The sequence below is a fragment of the Elephantulus edwardii genome, unplaced genomic scaffold (assembly GCF_000299155.1).
Source record: "Elephantulus edwardii isolate Elephantulus edwardi_28Jun2011 unplaced genomic scaffold, EleEdw1.0 scaffold00113, whole genome shotgun sequence".
NCBI classification, from domain to species: domain Eukaryota; kingdom Metazoa; phylum Chordata; class Mammalia; order Macroscelidea; family Macroscelididae; genus Elephantulus; species Elephantulus edwardii.
The window spans coordinates 9,094,152-9,104,795 of NW_006399863.1; the positions used below are offsets into that span (position 1 = coordinate 9,094,152).

The 10,644-nt window shown below is 39.3% G+C and overlaps 1 protein-coding gene across 1 annotated transcript in view; it reads left to right on the top strand.

Moving 5' to 3' along the window:
* The window catches only part of SFMBT1 (Scm-like with four mbt domains 1), a 54,003-nt gene extending 43,810 nt beyond the window's left edge, over nt 1-10,193 (top strand). The window contains exons 16-20 of the mRNA XM_006892233.1: nt 1,728-1,903; nt 7,108-7,286; nt 7,458-7,703; nt 8,548-8,676; nt 9,532-10,193. Coding sequence (XP_006892295.1) covers nt 1,728-1,903; nt 7,108-7,286; nt 7,458-7,703; nt 8,548-8,676; nt 9,532-9,672 — 871 coding nt within the window. The 3' untranslated portion in view covers nt 9,673-10,193. The remainder of the gene's footprint in view (nt 1-1,727; nt 1,904-7,107; nt 7,287-7,457; nt 7,704-8,547; nt 8,677-9,531) is intronic.
* Nucleotides 10,194-10,644: the final 451 nt, after the last annotated feature.

The following is a 10,644-nucleotide window of genomic DNA, read 5'->3' on the forward strand; positions in this document are numbered from 1 at the left end:
GGTTGGCGCAGGATAGAGCAGGGTTTAGAGCTGTTGTGCATAGGGTTGTTATGAGTCGGAAACGACTCGATGGCACATAACAACAACTGGTTTGTTGAAGCAGTAAGTCAGACAGCACTTGTCACAGTAGTGTCTGTCAAAGTGGCCGGCCATGAAGACTCCAGCACCGCATTCATCTGAAAGACACTCCTGAAGGCGGCTAATTTTCCCATTCTCATCCACCTTATAGTATTTCAGAACAGCCAGCCTAACCTTCTTTCTCTTTTGCTTATCCTTCTTGGGAGTTGTGTAAGATTTCTTTTCTTAGCACCACCATGAAGTCTCAATACAAGGTGAAGAGTGGACTCCTTCTGAATGTTGTAGTCAGACAGGGTCCGCACATCTTCCAGCTGCTTTCCAGAAAAGATGAGTCTTTGCTGATCAGGAGGAATTCCTTCCTTATCCTGGATCTTGGCCTTGACATTCTCGATTGTCCAACCTTGTGATGGTCTTCCCCGTGAGGGTTTTTACGAAAATCTGTATCTTAGCAGTGGTCCCACCATGGATGACGGAGCGGAAAGTTTAATTTCTATTCTTAAAGAAATAATCTTGCCTTTTTGTGGTCACATACCTTGGCATGTGCTAGGAGGGGCTATTTCTTGGAACGGGATATCATGCTTCTAGGTATGTGGTTGTTGTGTTCCATCAAGTCAAAACCGACCCGTAGCTGACTCTCCAGCAAGGTTTCAGAGGCATGGAGGAGATTTCCCATCCTTCTTCCGCAAGCAGCTGGTGGATTCAAACCACATGCCTTTGGGATTGCAGCACAGTTTTCTTACCACTAGGCCACCAGAGCTTCCTTGGAAAGGTAGAGGGTCAGTGAAAGAGAAGAAGACCCTCGGCCAGATGGATTGACACAGTGACTGCAAAAGTGGGCTTGAGTGTGTCATGAAGTGTGAGGGTGGCACAGGATAGGGCAGGGTTCAGATAGGTTGTTTTTAGGGACACTGTGGATTGTATACAGCTTGACGGTACATAACATTAGTGGTCCCAGTTTACCGTATTATAAATTTGACTTAATCATGACCCACATGAACTCTTCATTCCCCCACCCCCCAAGTCTTCAAGCTATATAGGATGTAGAATACTCTTAAGAAACAAAGAACTTTACCTGTATAGTAAAAGGGGGCGGGGGGGGGGTGTGTGTCTGTGTAACAATGAAAGAACTTTTTTCCCAAAGGAAAAAGCTACCTGGCGGGGGCAGGGAGGAAAATGTGCAACAATGAATGAATGGAAATCCAAGTTCTTTAGAAACTTTAATTAAAATGTTAATGAAATTGTATTGAAACTAATGAGGGAGAGAACGGTTTAAAAGTAATATATTTTAGGGCATTACAATTATGCTAAGAGCCCAGAATGAAGGTTGCAAAGTGGAGTATACTTGGGGTGGTGGTGGGGTGTGTGTGTGGGGATTGTATACCAATGCAGTTATTTTCCTTTTACTTTTCAAAGAGAAGAGCGAACTAGGGGTTGGGGGTGGTGGGTGGGGAGAAAAGTGCAACAATGAATGAATGGAAATCCAAAATCTCTGTAAATGTTCATAGAAATTAATAAATTAAAAAAAAATCTCAATAAAAAAATTTAAAAAAGAAACAAAGAACTTTACAAACTTATGGTAAGATTTTTTTTTTACCCCCCTCAACTAATCATTACCCTAATAAACAGCATTTTTTTTTCCCCAATGACAGATATAAAGGAAAGAGCTATAGGGCCACTGTTGAGATTGTGAAAACAGCCGATAGAGTGACTGAATTCTGCCGACAAACTTGCATCAAACTGGAATGCTGTCCTAACCTCTTTGGCCCACGGATGGTTCTAGATAAATGTTCTGAGAACTGCTCTGTGCTTACAAAGACCAAATACAGTGAGTCTTTTTTTTTTAATTTGTTAACTGTATCAACAGACTGTACTTTATATCCTGGAATTTAATTTATAGACATTCATATATATGAGAGGTCAGCAAAATTTTTCCTAAAGAGCTAGTAGCAAATATTTTAAGCTATGGAGCATACATATTATTCCTCTTTTTAAATATTTATTTTTGTCATTTGAGTGAAAGTTTGCAGACCAAATTGCTTTTCCATTCAACCATTCATACACATTTTGTTTTACGACATTAACTAGAACACTCCTCAGAGCACTTGTCACACTTTGTCTCTGTGATTCTTGTCTCTATTCATCCTTCTGTCCTGTCCCTTCCTGCCTTCAGAGCTTTGTCCTTGGACTAATATGGCCTTTGGTCTTGCTAAGGAATGAGTTCTGTTGTTATTTTTCACCTTGTGGGCATGTCTCTTATATGGTTGAAAGCTGTACCACAAGGGGTGAGCTTAGATCTAGGTTTGAAGGGTGACTAAAGAGTCATAATTGTGGGGCTTCCACTAGTTTAATAACCCTTTTAAAAAAATGAGAAACTTTTATAGCTTGCAGGTCATACAAAGGCCACAGGGTCTTATTTTGTCAACTGTCATATGTAAGGTGTATATATTATCTGTAACATGTAATAGGATGTAACGTGTATATATTGTCTGTAACATCTAATAGGATGTGTGATTCCTACATATAGTCTGTGTTTATTACATGTCCACCATATGCTCCCGTTGTTCTAGCACTGTCATACAGCAGTAAACAAGATTCCCAGCCTTGGTGAAGCACATTTTCTAGTGTGGGAAGCCGATAATAAATCAGTGAAGAAATAGTGAGAGATAAGTGCTATGGAGAAAAGCGAGGTAGGGTGAACATGCAAAGTGGAAGAGTGAGGGAGGACCGGTAGGGGTAGTCAGAGCTGTCTTCCTGACAGGTAAAAACGTGCTGACAGAAGCAGCAGGGTCAGTCATGTGGACATCAGAGGTGGGGTGCTGTATGTAGGGGGTGGAGAGGGCACAGCCTGAGGGCAGGAATGTGCTTGGTGCCTGTGAAGAACCAGGAGCATTGGGCAGGAGGGAGTAGCAGCAGGAGGTAGTTGCTTAACCCCACTTGGAACCGTCCTAACATCACCTGTTCTGTCTTATGCTTGGAGCTGTCCTGACATCTCCTGTTCGATCTTACTCTTGTTTTTTCTCCCTTGTGAAACTTGAAAAAATTTTTTAAATTACATGAGGTCGCTATGAGTCGCAGGCGACTTGACGGCACATAACAACAACACATATATAGAATGAAATTTCAGATTTAGAGCCTTCTCACCCAGAGACTAAATCCTGACCCTGTCTTTCTCTAAATCCTACAAGCCCTGATACCATTTGGGAGAATCAGTCCAGAAGAGACTTTTACCTTATTATATTTGAAGAGGTTTTTTTACGAGATTTCTAATTCTGCGCCTCTCAAACTTCATTGTGCATGCAAATCACCTGAGGACCCTATTGAAAAAAAGGCTCAAATTTATCATGTTTACTGGGTGCCTGGGGCCCGAGGCTCTACACTTCCAGTAAACGTTCAGTAGCTGCTAATGCTGCTTATCTACAATTTACGCCAAGTGGCAGGATTCTATTTTACATGATGAGGTTTCTAATCAGTATTGGAATTCTTAAAATACTGTAAGAGTTAAACTTCTAGGGAAGAGTGGTGAGGAAGAAAGGGGATAAAGAAAAAAATAGGACAGCAGAGATTAGTGGGTAGATGGGTGGCATAAGGAATAGGCAAGATCAGTGAGGCTGTGATGAGATGTGGTAATAAAAAACATTGATCAGTTATAAGACAGTAGATATGAAGTATTGTATGAAACTAATTTTAAAAGTTAACCCTCTTGCTTGTACATCTATTGGCCTCTAAACTCCTTAAGGAGAGGGATTGGCTTGGCTCAGAAGTAAAGTGCTATATACTACTTTAGTTGTTGTTTGTGCCATTGTGTCAGAACTGACCCATAGCTCCCACCTCCAGTGTATTTTCAGAGGCAGAAAATTGCAAGAGATTGCCTATCCTTCTCCCACTGAGCAGCTGGTGGATTCAAACCCCATGCCTTTGGGATTGCAGTGCAGCTTCTTAACCACTAGGCCACCAGAGCTAGTACATCAATTAGTATACCCATTCCTCACTTACTGCCCTGGTTACAGAGACAAGATGATTATGTGTAAGTTGACGTTAAGTGAAAATGGCAGGTTGCCACATCGGGTCACATAACTGCCAGATCACATTGTAACTGCAAAACCACTCAGACTCCTGGCCCAGTCAGGTGGACACAGAACCCTCAGAGCCATCGTTACTCTCACCTTGCACCTTGGCAGTTTGTTACCGACAGTTGTTTGCTGTGAGGACAAATAGATGTTAGGTAGCATTAGTGACATAGTGTTAAGAAGCTGTGCTGCAATCCCAAATACTCACAATTCAAATCCACCAGCTACTCTAAGAGAGAAAGATGGGCAATCTCCTCTCGTGCCTCTGAAAACCTGCTGGAGGGTCCACTATGAGCCAGTTTCAACTCCACAGTACCTAACAATACCGTAAAAATTAGTTGGATAATAGATTTTTTTAACCTGCTGCTGTAAATGTGAAATCCCAGAGAACAGAATGTTAATATACAAGGAGTACATGAATACCAACTCCAAGCTTTTGAAAGATGTATGGGTTTTAATAGGAGTTTATTTTTCACAGTCTGAATGATAATAGCCAAAATTAATCCAGATTTTAGGAGAGGCTTTGCAATTTCAGTTATTTGAGTGATTTCAAAAAGATTTACAGCCTTAGGATTTCTTTGTCTTTTGTAGAAAATTACATCATACTTTGCTATTATTTGAGTACATAATACAGAGCTATGTTTATATATATTTCATTGTTGTGGTTCTCTCTGTATCCTGAAGTATAAATGTATGTAATCAAAAATAGCTAAAACAATCTTGAAAAAGAAGAATAAAGCTGCAGGACTTATTTTCATTTCACGTTTGACCATAACAGTACCAATCAAACTAGGGTGGTAATGATAAAAGGATTAGGGAAATAAAACCACAGAACAGAATAGAAGGTCCAGAAGCATGGTTAAGTGATTTTTCAGCAAGAGAGTCAAAGACATTCAATGAAAAAAGGAAATCTTTTCAGCATATGGTGCTATCCAACTGGATGCCCAAATTAAAACAAAATGAAACTGATAAGCTTGGCTCCTGCCTTACACTGTATAAAAATTACTCCAAAAAAAATTTAATCCTAGATGGCTTATAGGACTAATGTAAAAGTGAAAAATCAAAAGGCTTCTAGAAAAAATAAATATCCTTAAGACCTTAGGTAGCAAATGCTCCATGAATAGAACATAAGAATACACTAACACTGAAGGAAAAAATTCATAAACATCATCAAAACTGAAAACGACCGGCCACGAACTCTGGGAAATATTCCCAACATGTATATTTGACAATAAATTCCCAAAACTTACTATTAAAAAGATAAAATATTTTAGAATGAGATCCTTTTTTGATTTGTAAGTGTGATGATGGGGTGTCCATGCCTCCCTTAAACCTTGTTATGTTGGCACATTACCTGTCTAACATGAAAGAAAAAGAAATATTTTGGAAAGAGATATTGCTGACAGTTGCACAGGATAGTAAGTGTACTCAAAACTGCTTCACTGTACATAAAACACACACATAAAATGGTGAATGTGAATTTTATCTAAATTTTGAAAATTTAAAATAATAAGAACTGCAATAATTTTATAAAATTAATAAGGCATATATATGTATATATGTGTGTGAGTGTAAACAGCCATTGAACATGTGGAAAGGACTCTGTCTCATTAGTCATTAGGGAAATGTGAATTGAAACTATAATGAAAAGTCCTACACTCGCAGTTGTTTTTGTGTAGTCATAGGGTGACTGAAATGAGCAAGACTGGCGATCCCACATGTTGTCAATCCTGTGGAGCCATTAAACTCTCAAATATGTATTCTTGGAATGTAAAATTATGTGACATTTTTTTGAAAAATAACGGTTTTTTAAAAAAGTTAAACCTGCATCTACCCTCAATAACTCAACTGATTGTCTTTAAGAACCAACTCACATCTTATTCTCCAGGGGGGGTTTCTGAGTCTGGGAATCACATGGGGGAGATTGTCCATCTTTCTTTGGAGCCACTGGTAGATTGAATGCACCTTTGAATTGTCAGTGCAACTGCTTATGATCTGTATAATCCGCATTCCCTTGCATCAACTTTTGCTCTGGTAATTCCATCTCTAGGTATTTTATTGAAGGGAAGTGAAAACATACCCCCCCACACAAAAGCCTTGCTTATTATAGCTTGATAATTGTCAACACCTGGAAGCAGCTCAAGTGCACATCCACATAGTGGATAAACTGGCATGTTCATAAGGTAGACAGCCTACTCATGGGTGAAAAGGAGTGAACTCCAGATTTACACAACATAGAGGAAGTTCAAAAACATTCTGCTGAACACAGACTAGCCATGGTATGGTTCCATAGACCTTGTAAAACTAAACTAATATGTGGTGATAGAAATGCAGACAGTGGCTGCTCTGATGGGGAAATTGACTGCAAAGAAACATGATGGAACTTTCTAAATTGATAGAAATGTTTTATATCTTGATAAGGGGAGATTACCTGGACTTATATAAAGTTTTAATACTTAGTCAAACTGTAGGGAACACTGGTGTCCTAGTGGCAATCCTGAAGGCACACAGTTCGAATTCACCAGCTGCTCCATGGGAGGATTGGCATTCTCCTGTGATTAACTGCCCCTGCAAACCCGCTGGAGGGTCAACTGTGGGTTGATTCTGACTTGATGGTACACAGCAACAACAATCAAACTGTAAGAAGCTATTGTGACCTAGTGGGTAAAAAGTTTCACTGCCAACCTAAAGGCAGGTGGTTTGAATCCACCAGCTGCTCTGAAGGAGAAAGATGGCTCCTCCTGTTTGCTTTACAGCCCCTGAAAATCCACTATTTTTGGTTCCAACTGGTTGACAGTGAGTTGGATTGAATCAAGCCATACATTTAAATTCTGTTCATTCCACTAACCTTCAATAAAACAGAATATATCTGTTTTTGCAACACTAATAGACTCACGTGTGGCTTTTTGAGTTGCACAAAAGTCACATTGCGACTTCATTTTTCTTTGTCATCCACGTTTAGCCCACTATTACGGAAAGAAGAAAAATAAAAGAATTGGGAGGCCGCCTGGTGGGCATAGTAACTTAGCATGTGTTCTGAAAAAAGCCAGTAAGAGGAGAAAGAGACGGAAAAATGTTTTTGTTCATAAGAAGAAACACTCTTCTACATCTGTCGATAACACGCCAGCAGGCTCACCCCAGGTATGAACTGTGTAGACCCGGGCTGTTTAGAAGCCAGGTGACCTCTGCTTTGCAATGTGGACACGGAAAAGATCCCTGCTGATAAAGATACCTTTTATGTTCTGGCCGGTGGGAGGTGCTCTGGGGGCTCAGGAACTGCCCTTCAGTAAGACGCTTCTCCTTTTCCTCCAGGGAAGTGGGGGTGAAGATGAGGATGACCCCGATGAAGGGGATGACGATTCCCTCAGTGAGGGAAGTATGTCTGAGCAGCAGGACGAGCTCCAGGAAGAGTCGGAGACGTCAGAGAAGAAGTCGGGCTCCTCCTCACCCACCCAGAGCGAGGTGTCCACGTCGCTGCCACCAGACAGGGAACGGAGGAAACGGGAGCACCGCACATTTTCATTTTCCGACGATGAGAATAAACCTCCTTCACCAAAGGTATACATTTTCAAACTAACCCCTCTCTTAGTTTCCTTGTAGAATTTCCCAACAAAATCTAGTTGGTAATAAGGCCTAGTATTCAGTATAGGCTTAAACTGAATTTCCCAGGTCTCTAAAACTTCCTCCAAAACGTGTAGCTGAACGATTACAAGGAGGTGGTAATCATATGAGAATGGTTTCTTAGAGTGGCTTGTTTAGAGTTTAAAAAAAGTGTCATGACTAGCTTCTTTTTGGCTATTGCTTATCATTTAGTTTAAGGAATTTTGCTTTTTGAAATAATGTTTTATAATATCCAAATTTTTAAGAAGTATCATTAAGTCATTTTTAGTATATTTCATATATGTGTGTGTGTATATATATAAATAATATATATTATAAACTGAATGGTATTCTGTCAAGGTTTTATAAAATGGTTTTCTGTTTCAGACGATTGCATGAACCAAACAATAAATGATTTTTTCCCTTAAAATTTATAGTTAAAACATCTCTCATGCAAATGTCACTTTAGTACCCTACCAGAAAGTTGAAACAGACCTAGGAACAAATGGGAGATTTGCAAACTCCTTTTTTCTTCTTAAATTGTCTAGGTTATACGTGCTGAAACTTTTATAGTAAGTTCTTTCCCATTGATATTTTTCATCAAAAAGACCAGTATTACCTGAGTTCTTCATGTGTATAAATCTTGTATCCTTGCTGGGAGAAATCATACCTTTCTTTAAAAAAAATTAAGGATTACAAATTCATATAGAGATTTTTATTTTTTTAGTAGCATAAAATATCTTTTTTCTCCCTTCCCATAAAATAACGCTTATCTCATCTTATTTCTCTGTGGGGAATGAAGGAAATAAGACTTGAAGTTGCCGAAAGGCTTCACCTGGACAGTAACCCCCTGAAGTGGAGTGTGGCGGACGTTGTGCGGTTCATCAGATCTACTGACTGTGCTCCACTTGCAAGAATATTCCTAGACCAGGTAACTGACACATTAATAGTCAATAATATGCCTCTTTAGCAAAGGACAGTATATACAGTTGTAACCAATTCTTTATCTAATGGTCTTAGGAAAACTATTTCAATTCAAAAGGGAAATAAACCCACCTCATTCCCTTTTCTGGAGTAGAAAAGTCATTAAGAATTATTTATCTACTCATTTATTTATAATAATATTTATAAATATTATTTATTTACCCTTGAAGCAGGTAAATTTTTATAAGAATATAGTTCCATCCTTCAAATATTTAAATGCCTTAAAATCAGACACACTTTGCTTGTCCCCATCTGTTTCAAAATAATAATTTACTTGTTTTTGTAAGAAAATAATATCTGCAATGGGTTAGGCTCTGATAATAAATTTTACAGTAGATTTTTTTGAAATGCATCTGTGCACTTAAATCTTGAAATGATTTTTATAATTAGGAGGGTTTGAAATAAAATCTTTGAAGAACTTCCTTCATTATACTTTCTTGAGTGTTACCAAGCAGGAAAACATTGAGGTTTAAAGTCAATATTTTCCCTTGGATTTAGAAAGAGCCCTTTACAAAGTGTTTCTTTTGGCACAGTGTGTGAGCTAGTTAGGTCACTAAATTTCTGCAGAGAAAAGTCTGTGGAGTAAATTCTTTTCCTTGATAAAACTTTGGTATTAATTCTGAAGATTCTCTAGCATGGAGTCTAGAAGCCTTAAAAAGGGAATGTGTGGTCTTGAATGTAAACAGTAAGAGTAATAAAAGTAAAGCACAGGGACTCAGATTTTGACAAAGCCAGAGTGAATGGGGCTTGTCATGATTGACACGTGCACATCACAAATAATTTGTATTTTATGCCTTGACAGGAAATTGATGGGCAGGCCCTGTTGCTCCTTACCCTTCCCACTGTTCAAGAGTGCATGGACTTAAAACTGGGCCCTGCCATCAAACTTTGCCATCATATAGAGAGGATCAAGTTTGCTTTTTATGAGCAGTTTGCCAACTGAGCAGGACAACCAAAGTGAACTGGATCTTTGAAGCACAAATGCAGCGAATCTCGCCCGCTCTGGAAGTGGCTCTGACCCAGTCCCCGCGCCCTGGGCCCTGTGGGTGTCGCTTGCTCTTTTTGCACTTTCAGGGAAGGACGATCCACACCAAGGAAGCCAGAACTACGCCCTGCAGTGGCTCTTGGGCAAGGGCAGACTGGCTTTCTCACTCAGCAGATTGTAGATCTGAAAAAAGAAAGACTTTGAAGAATAGACTCCTGCAAGAATACTAAACCTTCCAGTGATGTGGCCTGAAGACAAGGAAGATCAAGGCTCCTGAGAACCACCCGTTCGGTTGTTCTCTTTTCATGCTGTTTCTTCCCATTGTAGATTGAACTTTGTTCTTGGTTTTCTCTTTCTTGGAAAGGGAGGCCGTAGCTTTAAGATGCACTGATTTGGGACTGTGCCAAAGGCACATCAGTGCTTCGCTGTCATTGTGTTTTTAAGCTTTTTTAAATTAAAACTGTTCATTGTGGGGATGATTACATGGCTCAAGGGTTTTGAATGTTCAGTCACACTTTGATCCATCTTCAAATCGATTCCTGAGAGTTTCTGTTTCTCTTTCTCTACCTCTGTTGATCATTGAGCTTATAGCTATGTATAAGAATTTATTTTTGGTTGGTTGATTGGTTTGGTTTTGATGGTTTTGGTGGGTTCTCTCTTTTTTTTTTTAATTGATGCCATTTTAAAACTACATAAACAGAAGTTGGAGGGTAAGAAAACCAAAATAAAGCTGTTTTCTTCCTTAACAGCTTTATTGGACACTTACAGCAGTTCCTTAACGGATCCAGTCTAAGAGCTTCACTGTTGTTTTTCTTTCATTTTGCTCGGATTGGGCTCCTTCTTCTAAGTAGTATCTCAAAACGTGTTGGTATTTTAGTTGAATGACTTTATCCCCATTAGTTCTCAGACTTCAGTGGCTCTCATCTTGTC